At 45.0% G+C, this 20,479-nt stretch overlaps 1 protein-coding gene across 4 annotated transcripts in view; it reads right to left on the bottom strand.

The window, feature by feature from the left end:
• Nucleotides 1–19,699, bottom strand: part of Ddx6 (DEAD-box helicase 6) — a 49,823-nt gene extending 30,124 nt beyond the window's left edge. The window contains exons 1-4 of one of the 4 annotated variants that reach the window (XM_045145069.1): nt 19,406–19,699; nt 12,166–12,641; nt 8,642–8,705; nt 6,630–6,734 (exon numbers count right to left, since the gene is read on the bottom strand). In XM_045145069.1, the coding sequence (XP_045001004.1) occupies nt 6,630–6,734; nt 8,642–8,705; nt 12,166–12,365 (369 nt within the window). In that variant the 5' untranslated portion in view covers nt 12,366–12,641; nt 19,406–19,699. Of the gene's footprint in view, nt 1–6,629; nt 6,735–8,641; nt 8,706–12,165; nt 12,642–18,540; nt 18,686–18,766; nt 18,822–19,405 lie in introns of those variants that run through there. The other 3 variants (XM_045145072.1, XM_045145071.1, XM_045145070.1) reach the window with 3 other exon arrangements.
• Between the last annotated feature and the right edge of the window lie 780 nt (nt 19,700–20,479).

Below are 20,479 nucleotides of genomic sequence, written 5' to 3'. Positions count from 1 at the left end.
AAATAATTTTTTAAAAAAAAGGACAAAACTTTTGTTGTTGAGACTAGCTCTCACATAGCCCAGGCTGGTCTGGAACTCACTGTAGCTGAGGCTGGCTTTGAATTCCTGATCCTCCTGCCTCCACCTCCCAAGTAGTTAGGATTATAGATGTGAGTCACTATGCCAGGTTTATGCAGTGCCAGGAGTAGAAAGAACCTCAGGCTCTGTGTCATACTAGGCAAGCCCTCTACAAACACAGCTCCATCTCCAGCCTTCCACATACTAACTTACATACAAGCTCACAATATCATTCACAATAGCAAACCAAATGCCATCAATTACAGAGCAAAGCTCTAAAATGGAATATTATTTGACAATAGAATGACATTTTATTCCTAACAGCAAAGAGTGTCCATGTGCCAAACATGGTGGTGCATGCCTTTAAATCCCAGCACAGGCTGAAGAAGGATTACTATGAGTCTGAGGCCAGTCTGGGACTATATAGTGAATTCCTGGTCAACCTGGGCTAGAGTGAGACCCTACCCTGAAAAAACTAAAGAGTTTCCATTTACCCTCAATAACAAACTAATTGCCACTTCTTCGCCTTCTCAGATTATCTCTAAACCTTGGAGCTGAGAGTGGGATGTGTAGAATGAACAAGACCCTGAGTTTGATATCCATCATAGTAAAACTTAAAAAAAAAAAAAAAATCTTGTGTGCCCAGGGTCTGGAAGGAGCAAAAGCTGTCATCTTTCAATCATTTCCAAATTAGTATATAATTTTACAATGTTAACCAGGAAAAAAAAAAAAAAATTCCTAGGCCCTACAAAGGAGTTTGCTATACATTTATAGTAACAGGTATTCCACTGGGCACAATTCTCAAACTAAGAACTTGTCACAGATGGTTACTCTCTATCTGCCTCATTCTCTCTTAATAAATAAAATAAAATGAAAAGCCAGGTGTGGTGGCACACACCTTTAATCCCAACATTTGGGAGGCAGAGGTAGGAGGACTGCTGTGAGTTCAAGGCAACCCTGAGACTACAGATTCAGGTCAACCTGAGCTAGAGACCCTAACTCAGAAAAGCAAACACAGGCATGGTGGCGCACGCCTTTAATCCCAGCACTCGGGAGGATTGCCATGAGTTCGAGGCCACCCTGAGACTCCATAGTGAATTCCAGGTCAGCCTGAGCTAGAGTGAGACCCTACCTCGAAAAACCAAAAAAAAAAAAAGCAAACAGACAAACAAAAAAATGTTCAAGGCTAGACATGGTGGCATATGTCTTTAATCCCAGCACTCTGAAGGAGGATCATTGTGAGTTCAAGACTAGAGTGAGACTCTACTGGGGGAATGAACCAGGGTAATGGTTCAATAGCCAGGTGCGGTGGTGCATGCCTTCAACTCCTACACTCAGCAGGCGGAGGTAGGAAGATCACAGGGAGTCTCAGGTCAGCCCTGCTAGTGAGAGACTCTATCTTGGAAAAAAAAAAAAACAACCTAAAAACAAGCAAGCAAAAAGTTCAGTACCAACGATGATGGCTTGCACCTATAATCCCAGAACTTGGAAGAGGCATGACAATTAATTAAGAGTTTAAATCATCCTCAGCTAGAGAACAAATTTGAGGCCTTCCAAGCCTACGTGAATCCTGGTATTCCTCCCCCGCCCCACCAAAATAAATAATTTTTTTTTTTGGCAAGAGGTAACTCAGCAGGGAAAGTGTTTGCTATGCAAGTACAAGGACCTGAGTTTTGACAGCCAGCACTGACATAAAATGCCAGGCACTGTGGCAGGTGCCTTTAATCCTGAATTGGGGAGGAAGAGATAGGTGGATTCTCCAGGGCACATTAGCTTGTCTAGCTACAATTGGTGAGCTCTGGGTTCAGTGATAGACCATCTCAAAAAATAAGGTGAAGGGCCAGAGCGATGGCTTAGCAGTCAGTTAAGGCGTGTGTTTGCGAAGCCTACGGACCCAAATTCAATTCTCCAGGTCCCACATAAGCCAGATGCAATGGTGGCACATGCACGCATGCACATGTGTGCTGAGCTGGAAGACTTGAAACTCACTATGTAGCCTCAGACTGGCCTTGGAACTCACTGCAATCCTCCTACTTCTGTCTCCCAAGTACTGGGATTAAAGGTGCACACCACTATGCCTGTTTTTTTTTTTTTTTCCTTTTTCAAAAAGATATTTATTTGAGAGATAGACACACACACACACACACACACACACACACACACGGGGGGGGGGAGGGGATGGGAGCACCAGGGTCTCCCCACTGTGCACAAACTCCAGATGCTTGTGCCAACTTGTACATCAGACTTACGTAGATCCTCAGAAATCAAACCTGGGCCTTTGGGCTTTGCAGGCAGGTACCTTAACTATTAAGCCATCCCTCCAGCCCATGCCTGGTTTTTGATGCTTTTAAAGTTTGAGCAGAAGTACCTTCCATGGGTGGATACTGCTACTCCCAGAAGCTATAGGTTGTTATAGGAAAATCCCAGTGCCAGGGCTGAAATATCTCCCAGGGAGATGTTGGTCAGAGGCTTCTGAGCCTCCCAAAACACTACAGGCTATTGCCATTGCTCCCTATTGCCTACCAGAACTAAATGTTAAGAAGCTACTGCTGAAGACACAACATGCTTTGGTTGTCAAGACACAGAGAAATCAAGCTGGAACTGGGCTAGAAGCTTCATTCCTGCTGAGTAGCTTTGATAGTGCTAAAATCAGGCTGCTAGGGGAGAAAAGTCATCAAAAGGTTTACTCAGCAGTGAACCCTATAAGCTACACAACTGATGAGGTGGAAGATGTACCTACTGGTATAATAGTGGCCAGTAGTGCATAATGATTTGATGTGAGGCTGGGTCCACATGAGTAAATTCATACCTGGTACTGAAAATCAAGCCAAAAGCCCATGGATAGAAAGGGCATAAGCTTTTAGAAGGAAGCCGCTACTGTCTTTTAATTCCCCCTTATTTGGGGGGAGGGGTACGGACATAGAGAATGGGCACACCAGAGACTTTAGCCATTGCAAACATACTCCAGATGCATGTACCACCTTGTGCATCTGGCTTTAACGTGGGTACTGGGGAATCAAACCTGGGTCCTTTGGCTTTTGCAGTCTAACTGCTAACCCATCTCTCCAGCCCTAAAATGTTTTTATGTATTTATTTATTTGCAAGCAGAGAGAGACAGGGAGAATAGGCACACTAGGGCCTCCAGCAACTGCATAGCTGGCTTTATGTGGGAACTGGGGAAATAAAGTAAGGTCAATAGGTTATATAGGCAAAGTGATTTAACTGCTAAACCATCTTTCCACCTTGTATTACTGGATTAAACCCCCTCGACCAGAGGCAGGGTCTCACTCTAGCTCAGGCTGACTTACGTTTCACTATGTAGTCTCAGGGTGGCCTCGAAAGATGGCGATCCTCCTACCTCTGCCTCCCAAGGGCTGGGATTAAAGGCGTGCACCACCACGCCTGGCTCAAAAAGTATTTTATTTTAAAAAAGGTCTTGAACTGAAGAGATGGCTTAGTGGTTAAGGTGTTTGCCTAAAAAGCCAATGGACTTCGGTTCAATTCCCCAGGACCCACATAAACCAGATGCACAAGGGGGCACAGGCCATTGCCAAGGCCCTTAGTTTCCCACCAGGAATAGATGGTAAGACCCTACTGCTGAAGACTCCACATACTTGGGCTGCAAGGTCACTGAGAAATCCTGCTGGAGCTGAGCTAAAAACCTCCTCCATGTACACAGCTGACAGAAAGCTGGAAAAGGCCATGCTGCATGCAGTTCAATGGGAGAAAGAAAAATCACCAGTGAAGACACTCAACAGTGGACACTGCAAGCCTTATATTTGGCCAGGCAGGCCAAATGAGTCAACAGGTCCAATAGTGGCATGTCTGTCATGGTGGAAACCAACTGCCCTCTAATTGAACTGGAGGCTTGCTCCATGGGAGGGAATACATCCCCGATACTGAAAACCTACAACAGGGGTAGTCGTGAACCCTACGGGTGTAACGTCTGCTGCTATCTGGCTAAATGTATATACTATGCTCATCACACTGCCCAGTAAGCACTTCTGTTAATGTTCATACCCTTATATTAATGCTACTCTCACTTTTGGTTAGAGAACCTTCTCTTTTCAGATGGCAGTGACCTTGGGATGACTCTGAAGGCACCATGGTGCTGAGAAGTGACAAAGGATTGCTCAGCACTGAAATCTCTCTATCACACCTTCCAAGGCTCAGGGTCCATTGTGGAAGAGGTGGCAGAAAGAATGTAAGGGCCAAGGAGGGGTAGGACTCCTTACAATGTGCTCCTCCAGACACAAAATGGCCTTGATATCCATGACCTCACAGTGCCTGATATTACCTACACAAGACCATCATAAGAGAAGGAAAAGATCATGACATCAAAACAGAAGAGAGACGGATTGAGATGGAGAGGGATATTTTAAAAAAAGAGACTAATTGAGTAGGAGATGGGACATGAAGGAAAGTAGTTTCAAAGGGGAAAGTGGGGGGAGGGAGGGAATTACCATGGGATATTGCTTATAGTCATGGATATTGTAAATAAAAGATTAAATACATACTTCCCAGAATACCTGTTAGTTTTAAGGGAGGGTAGTAAAAAACAATAATCATGTCTTGATAAGGTAATCAGAATTAGTAACACTGGGGCTGGAGAGATTGTTTAGTGGTTAAGGTGCTTGAAAAGCCAAAGGACTCAGGTTCGACTACCCAGAACCCACATCAGCAGGATGCACAGATAGTAATGCATGTGTGCAAGGTAGCACACATTGGAGTTTGTTTACAGTGGCTAAAGCCCTGATGTGCCAATTCTCTCTCATTTAAAAAAATAACATTACAAATCAGGGCTATGTAGACACTGCATATACCTTCAAATATGATACCCCGAAAAGATTGTTGAGAAAACATGGCTTGGGCCTAATCACATGGACCCACAATGAGAAATTTTGTTTCTAAACTTCTTAAAAAAAAAAAAAAGAAATGAAGGGGGGTGCACATGCGTGCTGGCAAGATGGCGCAGCAGTTAAGGTGCTTGTATGCAAAGCTTAAGGACTCAGGTTTGATTCTCCAGGTCCCACGTAAGCCAGATGCACATGCTGGCACATGAGTCTGGAATTATCTGCTGTGGCTAGAGGCCCTGGCATGCCCGTGCTTACTCTCTTTCCCTCTAATAAATAAATCTTATTAAAAAAAAAAAAAGTCTGCCGGGCGTTGTGGCACATGCCTTTAATCCCAGCACTTGGAGGTAGAGGAAGGAGAATCACCGGGAGTTCGAGGCCAACCTGAGACTACATAGTGAATTCCAGGTCAGCCTGAGCTACAGTGAGACCCTAACCTTGAAAAACCAAAACATAAAAAAGGTCTGACAGAATGGGGTTTGGTACCCACATAAAGCCAGATGCGCAAAATGGAGCATGCACCTGAAGTTCGTTTGCAATGGCAGAGACCCTGGCATGCCAATTTGTCTGTGTCTGCTTATATATAATAAAAATACTTAGCTGGGTGTGGTAGTACACGCCTTTAATCCCAGCATTCAGGAGGCAGAGGTAAGATCACTGATGAGCTAGAGGCCAGCTTGGAACTACATAATGAATTCCAGTTTGGTCTAGACTACAGTGAGACCTTACCTTGACAAAACAAAACATAAAATTACTTAAAAAAAAAGGGGGGGGACCTGGAGGGATGGCTTAGTGGTTAATGCACTCGCCTGCAAAGCCAAAGGACCCAGGTTCAATTCCCCAGGACCCATGTAAGCCAGATGCAAAAGGCGGTGCATGCTTCTGAAACCCATTTGTAGTTGCTGGAGGCCCTGGTGCGCCCATTTTCTATTTGCCTCTTTCTCCCCCCCCCCCAAAGAGATAAAATTGAATAAAACAAATTAAAATAAATAAAAAAGAAGGGAGCTGGGTTTGGTGGTACATGCCTTTAATCCCAGCACTCAGGAGGCAGAGGTAGCTACGATCATGGTGAGTTCAAGACCACCCTGAGACTACATAGTTAATCCCAGGTCAGCCTGGGCTAGAGTGAGACCTTACCTTGAAAAACCAAAAACCAAGGTAGAAGGCAAGGACCACCTGAAAGTTGTCCTTTGACCTCCACATATGTGCCCACACACACCCCTAGTAATTCCTATTTTTAGGGGATATACACATACACATTAAGAGACTTAGATGCATAAAGAAACACGGGATTAGGGAGATGTCTCAGCAGGTAAGAATTGGTGTGCAAGTATAAGGACCTGAGTTTGATCCCCAGCACCTACAAAAGCTGAGCATATTCACTCATGTCTGTAACCCCAATATGAAGTCAGTCTCACTGAACTTGGAGCTGACTTTCAGTCTATCTAGAAGTAAGAAAAACAGTGACAGAAGAGTAAAGGACACCTCTGGCCTCCATACGAATGAACATAGGGAGTACACACAGGCAAATAAATACATGCATCACATGTACATGCACGTGTGCAACACATAGTATACACACAAAATAAAGGAACATAATTCTGTAACTTAACCTTTGTTATGTATGTATTATACGTACATTCGTTCCCACCATTCCCACAGGTCAAAATGTAATGTATAATTCATAAGCTTTATGTATATAATAAAGGATTCACATACCTGAATAGGAGATGGCTTTTCCCAACCCATTTCAAAAATTCCCATTAGTAACTCCCGTTTCAAACAGTAATCTTCAAACTCATTTCCTTTTGTGGAGGTCACATCCTAATCAAACAAACCAATAAAATAAAATATAGCCAAAGTTATTTGGTAGTTAGCACGCTTAAGAAACTTAGTCTGGCTTAAATTATTCACCTAATTCATCTTAAATTATATAGATTACTACTATTTTAACTTTTCCTAGAGCTAAATTCTCTACCTTCAACATATACATAACAATTAAAAGGGAAAGCCACCTTGTGGTCATAATCTTTCAAAGACTGGCAGAACACTATTATTTCTACAAAGTAACATGCAATTGGGTTACTAATTATAAGATGTGAAGTCAAATCCTAGCTCAACTCATTAGCTAACATAATCTCTGGCTAAGTCTCAAGCCCAAAACTGCTGACATTTGGGACCAGAACATTATTTTGAGAGGTTATCCTGTAGGATACACAGGTAACAACCATAATTATTCTTGTCTAATTCACTGGGGCACAAAATCAGCCCTGGCTGAGAAATACTGGTTTAAGAGAACTTCTCTTTAGTGTAGACGTAATATCCAACATAAAATGTCTCATTGGTTTGCTAGGAGCAAAAGAAAAATTTTATAGTATTAGGAAAGATGTGTGTACGTATAAACGTTACTTAAATGAGCTGGGTGTGTGGTGGCATACACCTTTAATCCCAGCATTCAAGAGGCCGAGGTAGGAGGATTTCTGTGAGTTCAAGGCTACCCTAAGACTACATAGTGAATTCCAGGTCAGCCTGGGCTACAGTGAGAGCCTACCTCTAAAAAACAAAAAAGAATGGATGGAGGGGTTGGAGAAATGGCTTAGTGGTTAAGGCCCTTGCCTGCAAAGCCAAAGGACCCGGGTTCAACTCCTCAGTACACATGTAAGCCAGATGCACAAGGGCGTGCACACATCTGAAGTTCATTAGCAGTGGCCAGAGGCCCTGGCACACTCATTCTCTCTCTCCCCCTCCCTGCTTACCTATTTCCCTCTCTCAAATAAATAAAGAAAAATAATATATTTTTTAAAAACCAAAAACAAAAAGAATGGATGGAAATTCCAGCAATCCAACATATAAGAAGTATACTAGTTCTACAATTTCAAAGATCAAACAAGGCTGGAGAGAGTGTTCAGGAGTTACGGTGCTTGCCTGCAAAAGTCTAATGACTCTGGTGCATTTCCCCAAAACCCACATAAACCCAGATGCACAAAGCAGCACATACATCTGGATTTCATTTGCAACAGCTGGAGGCCCTGATACACCCATTCTGTCCGTTTGTTTCTCTGTTTACACAAATAAATAAATAAATACCTTTAAAAAAATCAAACACATACAGGTTGTGCTACATAGAGACCCTGCCTCAAAATAAATAAATCAAATGAATTTTGGCAGGCCTGATGACACATGCCTGTAGCCCCAGCACAAAGGAGGCTAAGGTAGGAAAACCAAGGGCTTGAGGCTGGAGGGATGGCTTTGTGGTTAAGGCGCTTGCCTGCAAAGCCAAAGGACCCAGGATCGAGTCCCCAGGACCCATCTAAGCCAGATGCACAAGTAGGCACACACATCTGGAGTTCATTTGCAATGATCACAGGTCCTGGTGTACCCATTCTCTCTCTTTCTCTCTATTTCTATCTATCTCTCTTAAATGAATAAATAAAAATAAAATATTTTTAAAAACCAAGAGCTTGAAGGAAGCCTAGGCTATAGAAACCGTCTCAAAAACAACAACAATCAAAAGATTAAACAGAACCTGGAGTGACAGCGCAATGGTTAACAATGGTGCTTGTTTGCAAAGTCTGCTAGGTCAATTCCCTAGGACTCATGGAGATGGACATGCACAGTATCATTCTCTCTCCCTTGAAAATAAAATAGCTTTTTAAAAAAAAGATTAAACACATAGTGTTATTGTAAATAACTACTTGTAGTTGTCACCTGATTTCCACAACCCAACTTACCGAAGTTTTGATTCTTAGATCTTTTGGTGGGAGTTTTAAAGTCTTTTTCCAGTCATCACCAGGCCTACAAAAATATAGGAAATGTAAAGTATCAAAGTTTATAGCATCCTACTTACTAACACAAAGATAATGCATTTCAAAAATGAGATCTAGGGCTGGAGAGATGGCTTAGTGGTCAAGCGCTTGCCTATGAAGCCTGAGGACCCCGGTTCAAGGCTCAATTTCCCAGGTCCCACGCTAGCCAGATGCACAAGGGGGTACACGTGTCTGGAGTTTGTTTGCAGGGGCTGGAGACCCTGGTGCGCCCATTCTCTCTATCTGCCTATTTCTGTCTGTCGCTCTCAAATAGTAAAAATAAAAAAAGCAAATAAATAAAATGAATAAATAAAGCCAGGTGTGGTGGCGCATGCCTTTAATCCCAGCACTCGAGAGGCAGTGGTAGGAGGATTGCCGTGAGTTCGAGGCCACCCTAGAACCCCCCCCCCAAAATAAAATAATAATAATTAAATAAATATCCAGAAAGCATGACCCATATACCTCAACAAGGAGGGGCAAAAGGGAAGGGGTAGGTCACAGATGAGCCTAATAATGGTACCAAACTGACTGTATTCGCTGAGTACAAAACTAACTAATAAAAAAAGTGGAAGCCGGGCGTGGTGGCGCACGCCTTTAATCCCAGCACTCGGGAGGCAGAGGTAGGAGGATTGCCGTGAGTTCAAGGCCACCCTGAAACTCCATAGTGAATTCCAGGTCAGCCCGGGCTGGAGTAAGACCCTACCTTGAAAAATGAGAAGAAAAAAAAAAAGTGGAAAAACATAGTAATAATAATTTGACACTCCCCTTGAAAAAATAAATAAATAAATTGAAAACTTTAACAACGCTGTTTCAAATTCATATAACAGCTTGGTAGAACTTGAAATTGCACACATGCGAAGCAAGCACTCTACCACTGAGCTACATTCAAGCACCTTAATGGCTAAGCCTTCTCTCCGCCCTTAATCACTTAAATTTTTTTTAAAATATTTTATTTTTATTTATTTATTTGACAGAGAAAGAGGTAGAGAACAGAATGGGCACGCCAGGGCCTCCAGCCACTGTAAACAAAGTCCAAACACGTGTAACCCCTTGTGCATCTGGCTAACATGGGTCCTGGGGAATCGAACCTGGGTCCTTTGGCTTTGTAGGCAAGTGCCTAAAACACCAAGCCATCCCTCCAGCCTCCTCAATTACTTTTTTTAGCCTCTATTCTCATGTACAAAATGGGTTATTTGCAATCTTACCTGTAATCACACTAATGACATGGGGCAGAAGAACTGGAATTCAAGGTCATCCTGAGCTAAATGAAACTATGTCTCAAAAAGTAAAAAAAAAAAAAAAAAAAAAAAAAAGGCCAGGTATGGTGGGTCTTTAGTCCTGGCACTCAAGAGACCAAGGTAGGAAGAATGAGGCCAGCCTGAGACTACATAGTGAATACCAGGTCAGCCTGGGCCAGACAGAGCAAGACCCTACCTCAAAAAAAGAAAAGAAAAGGTGGGTTGGAGAGATGGCTTAGTGGTTAAGGTGCTTGTTTGCAGAGCCTAAGAACTCATGTTTGAATCTCCAGGTCTCACATAAGCCAGACACAAGCATTCAATGTAGCACATGCACACAAGGGGGTGTCCACATCTGGGGTTCATTTGCAGCAGCCGAAGGCCCTGGCATGCCCATTCTCGTTTTCTCTCTCTCAAATAAATTAAAAGAAATTCTTTTTTAAAATCAATGTAAAGCAGCACAGAGCTTGGCAAAATAAAGACTCAGTATCAACCATTAATGAATATCTCAATTCTTTTTTTCGCAGAGATGCCTGAAACTTTGAAAAGAGAATACAAACAAGGCCAGTAAAGATGAGTCCATGAGTTCTGGGCTGTAATACACTATGACAATCAAAAGTCTGCACTAAGTTCAACACTATGGTGATCCCCTTCCCCAGAAGTGGGCGATCACCAAGTTGCTTACAGAGGAGTAAACAGGCCCAGGTAGAAAACAAGAAAAATGTAACAAAAAATAAATTTTTTATTGTCAGGTGAAAATCTTAAAAAAAAAAAAAATTTAAACCATCAAAAACAAATTGTCAGAAAGTACTTCAAGACAATTTTATCTATTATGCTTTCTTTAAAGTTTTCACTCATTCTATAGAATAAGTGAATGAGTTCCAGGTCAGCCTGGACTACATTGAGAACCTACTTCAAAACAAAAGTTTTAATTTTTACACTGCTGCTTTTTGTAAAAAATAGTTTACTTATTTGAGAGAGAGAAAAAGGCAGATAGAATGTGCACCAGGACATCCAGACACTGAAAATGAACTCCAGATGCATGTGCAACCTTTTACGTGGGAACTGGGGAATTGAATTTGGGGTCCTTTGGCTTTCCAGATAAGCACCTTAATGGCTAAAGCCTTCTCCCCAGGCCACTATTTTTATTATATAACTAGAGTCTGCAGAACACCTGGAAGGCTTGGCTTATTTTACTTAAAGCTTGAACCTATATAAAATGCAAATACTCTAACACAGATAATGTTCTTCCTTTTTGTTGTGTGTGTTTAAAGACAGGGTCTCACTATATTGTCCAGGATACAGACAGGTATCTTTAAAAAAAAAAAGGGGAAGGGCTGGAAAGATAGCTTAGTGCTTAAGGCGCAGGCCTGTGAAGCCTAAGGACCCAGGTTCGATTTTCCAAGTTCCATGTAAGCTGGGGCACGTGTGTCTGAGGTTTGTTTGTAGTAGCTAGAGGCCCTGGCATGCCCATTCTCAGGCTCTCTCCCTCTCAAATAAAAAATAAATGAATAAATAAAAAGTAGCCAGGTGTGTTGGAGCACGCCTTTAACACCAGTTCTCAGGAGGCAGAGGGAAGAAGATCACCATGAGTTCGAGGCCACCCTTGGACTACATAGTGAATTCCAGGTCAGCTTGGACTAGAGTGAAATCCTACCTGGAAAAAAACAAATACTTCTGCCAGGCATGGTGGTACATGCCTTTCATCCCAGCACTTGAAAAACTGAGGCAGGCCAGCATGAAACTATGCAATAAATTCTAGCTCAGCCTCAAGACCCTATCTCAAAAACCTCCCCCCCAAACCACCAGGTTATGTGCCTTTAATCCCAGCACTTGGAAGGCAGAGATAGGAGGATCACCATGAGTTCAAGGTCACCCTGAGAATACATAGTGAATCCCAGGTCACCCTGGGCTACAGCAAGACCCTACCTCAAAAAAAAAAAAAAAAAAGTGCCCCAAGACAAACTCAACTTAATAACCTCTACATTCATCTATAAATGCCAGAACTGTTTCAATTGCTTCTAAACATCATGCTTATTATTTTTCTGAATTATAGAAAAAATACTAAACTGTGAATATCCATCCACCCAATAGTAATAAAAGTCATCTGTCTGTCCTCCATCTGCAACCAAAATGGTTAAATTAAGGAATTAAAATAGTCAAGAAAAATACGTCGATTGTGATTTTCCAGGTGCTTAGTATTTTGACACTTACTTAATAGTGGTGGTCATACTCTGTGCTTGCTGTTGAGTGCCATTATTGATTGTGTTGGTGGTTTTCAACTGGTTCATCTGTTGCTGTGTCTGTGTGCCCCCTCCTCCAGGGCCACCACTGGGCTTTACAGGGCCCCTCAGCTGACCATTTTGACTGGACAGACCCATTATAACAGGGTTCTCTGTTCTGGCCGTGCTCATGCTGTGTTAATTTGCAAAGGTGTCTCTTTCAAACTTCAGAACTTTTGAAAGTCAGTAGAGAAACTGTAATAACAGTTTATTGGGCTCTCCAAAACGAAGAGATAAATATAAGTCTTGCTCAATATATGAGTCCTTTATTGCAGTTCAGGCAAGCACCTGTAAGTCTCTGAACGGTCGGTAAGCAGCAGTAACTTGCTCTCATGCACAGAGTCAACTTTTTGTTTTTAAAAAGCCCTCTAACAAGCTTGAGTTGTATCTGAATCCGCTCACTTCAATCTGAAACAAAGAAAAAAGTAAATTAGCAAAGTCAGAGGGAAAAACCTTGCTTCCCTAGAAAAGACCTTCTTGAGAACAACTCTCATCTTGTTAGAGAATTTATACAGCTACACTTAGGCCAAATTACTAGGCAAGGCAGTAGACACTGATGAACTGTCGCAAAAACCAAACCTGGGGCTGGAGAAATGGTGTAGTGGTTAAGGCATTTGCCTGCAAAGCCAAAGGACCTCGGTTCGATTCTCTAGGACCCATATGAGCCAGATGCACAAGGTGATGCATGCATCTGGAGTTGGTTTGCAGTGGCTAGAGGCCCTACTGCATCCATTCTCTCTCTCAAACAAATAAATACATAAATAAATAAAAACAAAATCTGCAACGAAACTAATCTCAAACATTTAAAATTTCAAGATCAAAGCAACCTACAAAAAATTAGGCAAAAAGATACTAGGATTAATGGGCTGGATGGATGGCTTAGTAGTTAAGGCCTTTGCCTGCAAAGCCAAAAGACCCGGGCTCAATTCCCCAGGACCCACGTTAGCCAGATGCACAAGGGGCACACGAGTCTGGAATTCATTAATAGTGGCTGGAGGCCCTGGCGCACCCATTCTCTCTCCCCCTCTCCCCCATCCCTCTTTCTCTGTCAAATAAATAAATATAAAATATTTTGAAAATAAAATGTATACATATTTTAAAAAGACACTAGGATTAAAATTAATATTCACTGTCAAATGACAATCTCTTCTTCCAGTTTCTTCTCTGATGAACTCTCTACAAGTCTCTTACCATGTCCAAGAGTCAATGATTCATTATATCTAACTGCATTACAACTCAGTAAAATATCAAATTACTTTAATGTAAGTCTAGATTCAAACAAAACACATTTCATTAATGTTTTTGTATTTCTGACAACCAAAAATCCTTGAGGGCAGGAGAGATGGCTCAGTGGGTAAGACGCTTGCCTGTGAAGCCTCACGACCTGGGTTAGGTTTCCCAGCACCCAGGTAAAACCAAATGCGCAAGGTGGTGCACACATCTGTAGTTCTTTTACAGCGGCTAGAAGTCGTGGCATGCCCATTCTCTGTGATTGTCTCTTCTCTCTAATCTGTCTGCTTACAAATAATTTTAATACTTTGTTTTTATTTTATTATTTGACAGAGAGAAAGAGGCAGGGGAGGGGTGAGGGAGAGAGAGAATGGATGTGCCAGGGCCTCCAGCCACTGCAAAGGAACTCCAGAGGCACATGCTACCAGGTGTAGCTTGCTTACATGGGTCCTGGGGAGTCAAACCTGGGTCCTTTGGCTTTGCAGGTAAGCACCTTAACCACTAAGCCATCCCTCCAGCCCCAAATTAATTTTTTAAATTTTAAATTTTTATTTATTTGAGAGCAACGGGGGGGGGGGGAGAGAAAATGAATATGGGCATGCCAGGGCTTCCAGCCACTGCAAACGAACTCCAGATGCATATACCCCCTTATGCATCTCACTAACGTGAGGATCCTGGGGAATTGAGCCTCCAACCAGAGTCCTTAGGCTTCACAGGCAAGCGCTTAACCGCTAAGCCATCTCTCCAGCCCTAATTTTTTAAAAATTTTATTTATTAAGAGACAAGAGAGAGGGACACAGAGAGAATGAGTGTGCTACTGCCTCTAGCACTGCAAACAAACTCCAGGTGCATGCTCCACCTTGTGCATCCGGCCTATGTAGGTACTGGGGAATCAAACCTGAGTCCTTGGGCTACCAGGCAAACACCTTAACTTCTAATCCACCAATCTAGTGCAACAAATTTAAAAAAGATTTTTTTTTTTTTTTTTTTGGTTTCTTGAGGTAAGGTTTCACTCTAGATCAGGCTGACCTTGAATTCACTCTGTAGTCTCAGGGTGGCCTCGAACTCACATCAATCCCCCTACCTCTGCCTCCCAAGTGGGATTAAAGGTGTGGGCCATCACACCCAGCTCTAGGACTTTTAAAAGAAAATTCTTAAGAGCCGGGCATGGTGGCCCACGCCTTTAATCCCAGCACTTGGGAGGCAGAGGTAAAAGGATTGTTCTGAGTTCGGGGCCACCCTGAGACGACATGCTACATAGCAAATTCCAAGTCAGCTCGGGCTAGAATGAAATCCTACCTCGAAAAACAAAAAAATAAATAAATCCTTTAAAACTATGTTTCCTTTTCATTTTTATCTATATAAGTTAAGCTTTATGAAGAAGTATTTTTTCCCTCTTATCCTTCAAGGCAATAAATGAAGTAGTCAAATGGTCCATATGGACGAGTGTACATAGCAAACTATTTTTCTTGAAAACCTGCTAAGGGACTGGAGAGAGAAGGCTTAGTGGTTAAGGCACTTGCCGGCAAAGCCAAAGGACCCTGTTACTTTCAAGTCCTCAGTACCCACGTATGCAGATACACAAGGTGAAGCATGCGTGTAGAATTGGTTTACAATGGCTGGAGGCCCTGGCACACCCACTCTCCCCATCTCCATCTGCCTTCCCACCCCCCAAATAATTTTTTTTAAAGCTAAGAAAACTTTCATCTTAATAAAACTCAAATTTTTAAAGACTGTGAGAGAGAATCGGCACGTCAGGGCCCCCAGCCACTGCAATCGTGCTACCTTTAAATCTAACCCCTTTCAAAAAGAATCTCTGGCTCATAAATAAGTACCTTTTAAAAAAGAGAGATGGCTTAGGGGCTAAGGCGTTTACCTGAGAAGCCTAAAAACCTAGTTTGAATTCCCTAGTATCCACATAAGCTAGAAACACATGGTGACACATGCATCTGAAGTTCGTTTGCAATGGCTAGAGGCTCTAACACGTCCATTCATTCTCTCTCATAAATAAAAAAAAAAAACTTTCTTAAAAAGGCTTATCCCTTTTTAAAACAATTTCTTAAATTATTTATTTGAAAGCGAGAGATATGAGAGATGCAAATAGAGAATACATATGCCAGGGCCTCTACCACTGCAAACGAACTCCAGATGCATGTGTCACCATGTGTATCAGCCCTAAAAAGTATATCCTAACATTATTTAAATACAAACAGAGTTGGAGAGCTGGCTCAGTGGTTAAGGCGCTTGCCTGCAAAGCCTAACAACCCAGGTTTGAATCCCCTGTACCCACAGGAAGTCAGACGGAAAAAGTGGCACATGCATCTGCAGTGGATAGAGGCCTTGGCACACCCATTCTCCCTGCCCCCTATGCAAATAAATGCTTTTTTAAAAAAATGGCTGGAGATGGCTTAGTGGTTAAGGCACTTGCCTGCAAAATCAAAGGACTTGGGCTCGACTCCCCAGGACCCACATAAGCCAGATGCACAAAGTGACACAATGCATCTAGAAGCCCTGGCATGCCCAGTTTTTCTCTCAAATAAATAAATTTTTTTAAAAATGTGTGGTGGTACATGCCTTTAATCCCAGTACTCAGGAGGCAGAGGTAGGAGGATTGTTGCAAGTTCAAAGCCATGCTGAGACTATACAATGAATTCCAGGACAGCCTGGGCTAGAGGAAGACCCTACCTCAAAATAAAATAAAAAATAAAATAAAATAAATAAAATAAATAAAATAAAATAAATAAAATAAATAAAATAAAAAAAATAAAAAAAAAAAATAAAATAAAATAAAATAAAATAAAATAAAGGAACACAAAGTCTGGCATGGTGGCACACACCTTTAATCCCAGCAGACAGGCGGCAGAGATAGCAGGGTCACCTTGAGTTTGAGATACCCTGAGACTACATAGTGAACTCTAGGTCAGCCTGAACTACAGTGAGACCCTACCTAGAGGGGGGAAAAAAAAAACCATCGAAGGCTAAGCACACTAGTGGCTTTAGTAAATCTCTGAACTACCCAGAGTATTAAATCTAGTAGTTTTTAAAAAGAATTGAACAGGACTGGAGAGATGGCTTGGAGATTAAGAAGACTGCCTACAAAGTAAGGATCGAGGTTCAATTCCCCAGATCCTACATATAGTAGTGCATGCGTCTGGAGTTCCATTTGCAGTGACTAGAGGCCCTGGCATGCCCATTCTATCTCTTTCTAATAAATAAATTAATTAAAAGAATTGAACAATCCTCTTCCATTTTAAATTGTAATATAAGTTGAGTTATTTTAAAATTTAGTAAATATTACCAGAAAACATAACCCAACTCTTTTCGTTTGCATTTCTGACACTCCTTCCCCAAAATACAGTGTCGTTATTTTTGCCATACACCAAAGCATCTCAAAATTTTAAGGTTAAAAATAAAAGGGCTGGAGAGATGGCTTAGCGGTTAACGCGCTTGACTGCCTGCAAAGCCGAAGTACATAGGCGCAATTCCCCAGGACTCACATAAGCCAGATGCACAGGGTATGCATCTGGAGTTCGTTTGCAGTGACTCAAGGCCCTGGCGTGCCCACTACCTCTTTCTCCATCTGTCCCTCCCTCTCTCCCAAATAAATACATACATATACGAAAAACCAGGTATGGTGGTGCACACCTTTATCCCCAGCACTTGAGAGCTACGTAGAGGTAGGAGGACCACTGTGAGTTAGAGACCAGCCTGGAACTACAAAGGTGAGTTCCAGTTCAGCCTGGGCTCCAGAGAGGTTCTCTACCTCGGAAAAAAAAAAAAAAAAAAGTTAGAAAGCACTTTGATTACATGTGCCTTTAAGAAAAAAAATTAAACGGTAAGTTGCTCACAAATAGTGGTCACTGAATACACAAAAGCCACTTATATTTTACTTTCTTGACTTCTGTCATCCGCGTCTCAAACATGGTGTTAAAAGCTCCTTTTCCGTGTAGACAGGCTTATGTCCCCTCTAACAGTGTCATGTACTTCGGACAGGATAGCTTACTCCTATGCAGAGCACTAAGAGGATGAAGAGAGCAAACTCTAATGACTCAACTACATCGGTACTGTCTGCGGTGCACAGTAGACCTGCTATCTCCTTAAATCCTAAACGAGACGATGTGACGACTGCTCCTCCTCTGACACCTGCACTGCAGCCCTGTCTCAGAGGAGGAACTATTCCTCCTACCCCTTCCGAATTTAGATTTGCAAGTTATATGTCTACATTAAACACACACACACACACGAACGTAGCCCAGTTGGGAGGAGTCCCTGCCGGAGTTAATTACAGCACTTCCCAGATCGTAGTTAGCAACTGACAGTTTCACACCCAGAACAGTAGCGTCATCTCCAACAAGGGCTTTTGTTTGTAAAAGCAGCGCAGTTTCTCCAAGCTTAAGCATCAAGTTGGAGCGACTAGGTTTGATTATGAGGGAAGGGGGGGGCGGAGGACAGTGCGATAAAAGGAAGGAGACAGGCCGAAGACTGGAGACCGGTAACCGTAGGGTGCTAAGCCCTCGCCCCCTCCCCCAAGCACACTAGAAGCCGGCTCCCCGACCACACACACAAAAGGCTCGGGGCCCAGCTCTCCTATCTGCGCCACAAGAGCCGGAACCGGCAGGAGACAATAGCGACGGCCCTCCTACGGCTCCGCACAGAAGCCCTCCGGCGCAGAACGCCGCCGCTCTCCCCTACGCCCGGGGAGCTCCCTCCACCGTCGGGCACCAAACCTACAAGGCCCTCGGCCCGAAGCAGCGGCCGCTCCTCCCGCGAGCCGGGCCGGGCCGGGCCGAATCCGGCTCTCCGGCACACACACGCACGCTCGCACCCAGCCCGCCGCGCTCTACGGGGCCGCCTCCCGCCCCGAGGCCGCGCGTCCCCGCGGCCGGGCCTCCTCCCTTGTCCGCCGACCTCCTCCCGCAGCCCCGGCGGCCCCGCGTTCCAGCGCCCGGCCGCCTCCTGGCCCAGGCCTCGGGCCTCCGCCCCGGAGCGTCCCCGCCACCCCCACGCCAGCGCCGAGGGGACTCCTCGCGGCGACCACCGCCCCGGCCCCCCGCGGCCCCCGGCCCCGCCGCCTCACCCCACGCCCCGCGGCTCGGGCCCGAGTCCTACCACCGAGGCCACTCCCGCTCGGCACCCTCGGTCCTTTATTGTTGACTCGAAGCTCCCAAAATGGCGGCGGCTCCTTCCTCGTCGGAAACCTCCGCCCGCCCCCTCGCCGCGGCCTCCGCCCGCCCCGCCGCGCCGCGCCGCGCCCCGCCCCCCGGCCCCCCGCACGGCCTCGCGGCCCGCCGCCCGGGCCCGACCTGCGCCGGCGTCGCCAACCGAAGCAGCCGCCGCCGCCGCCGCCGCGCTGAGCCGACCGGGCTCCTCGGCCCCCGCCTGCCTTCCCTCCGTCCCTCTGGCCCGGCCTCTCCGCATGGCGGCCGCCGCGGCTCCTCCTCCTCCCCGCAAGATGGCGAGAGCGCTGGCGTCGCCGTCGCGGCCGTCCCCGGCGGCAGGAGCCTCTGCTCTCCCTCTCCCGGCCGAGAGTCGTCCCCGCCGGCCGCGACGAGCTCGGGGGCGACGCGCGGGCTGCGCTCGGAAGGGACGGGAAGAGAAGGGGGCCGGCGAGTGCATGGCGGCTCGGAAGAGTGGTCCTGCCTTCGCCCTCCCCCCCGCCCCGGTCCGGAGCGGACATGGAGGGGACTGCTCGTTCCGGACGAAGGACGCGCTCGCTCGCTCGCTCGCTCGGGGACTGGACGCTGACCTGGGACGTGCCGGGCAGGCCCGCGCCGGGCCGGGCTGCAGGAGGGGCACTGCGCCCGGGGCGCCGGGCTGAGGAGGGCAAACCCGCCGGAGGAGCTGGACCCGCCGCCGCCCCGGGCTCAGCCCCGGTGGGCCCTGGTAGAAGAGACTGACCAACCGCCCCTACCAGCTGGGGACGCCTCGGAGGACTCACTTACGGAAACTCGAGTTCTGTAAGGAAATGGAGAACCGGAAGATAGGACGAGGAGGCGACGGCCCTGCCCGACCCTCACTCGGAAGATGCATTTCTTCCCGTGATCTGCAGATCCTGACGTCTTCGTCTCTCCTGAACAGAAATGTTGCTCCAAGAAAACAGATTTGGAGCTGAGAGCTAGCTAGTAGATCAAAGGGAAGGTAAATAATAATAATAAACCCCTGCGATTCTCCCAGCAGAGGTGCTGAAAATACTGACCGTGGCCAAACTACATGTGGTAATGGAACTCCTACCCAGGACCCCTACCGTAAGAGGCCCAGAACTATCAGGAATGGGTCACGGACTAGCACTTTCCATATTTTTCGCTGCTGCTTTCAACTCGCGGCCAATCAGAGAAGGCCAAATATACGCTCCAAACCAATCATAAAAAGTTGCCCTCCTCCAGCTTCCAGAGCCAACCACTTCTAATTAGAATGAACCCTCAAGCGCCCCCCACCTTTTTCTTTAAATAACTATATGGCCGTCTTTTTTTCAAATATTTAAATTTTATTTATTTGTTTATTTGAGAGAATGGGCATGCCAGGGCCTTCAGCCTCTGCAAACGAACTCAAAATGCATGCCCCCACCTTATGCATCTGGCTTTAAGTGGGTCCTGGGGGAATCGAACTTTGGTCCTTTGGCTTTGCAGGCAAGCGCCTTAACTGCTAAGCCATCTCTCCAGCCCTATAAAGCTTTCTTTACTAGGCTGGCCCCCTCGTCTACCAAGCCCAGTTGTGGTCATCTACCCCTTGGCCATGCTCTGTACAAGTAGCCTGTTTTCATTCGATGATGCTTGTTTATTTCCATATAGCCAATAGAAAGGTGGTGGAGAATAGTGAAAAAGACTCCTGTTTTGTTGTTTTAGAATAGTCGAGGTCTTACTATATGTATCTGTGGCTGGCCTGGAACTCAGCCTTCCAGGTGCTAGGATCACAGGAATGGCCACTACACCCAGCACCCTTAATTTTTTTTTTTTAATTCTGAGTTTAAAACAGCCCATCTCTCAAGGAGAATATAAGGGAAATAGCCTAGCATCTTG

The sequence above is a fragment of the Jaculus jaculus genome, chromosome 3, assembly GCF_020740685.1.
Source record: "Jaculus jaculus isolate mJacJac1 chromosome 3, mJacJac1.mat.Y.cur, whole genome shotgun sequence".
Lineage (NCBI taxonomy): Eukaryota > Metazoa > Chordata > Mammalia > Rodentia > Dipodidae > Jaculus > Jaculus jaculus.
This window is presented reverse-complemented; position numbering and strand designations above follow the sequence as displayed.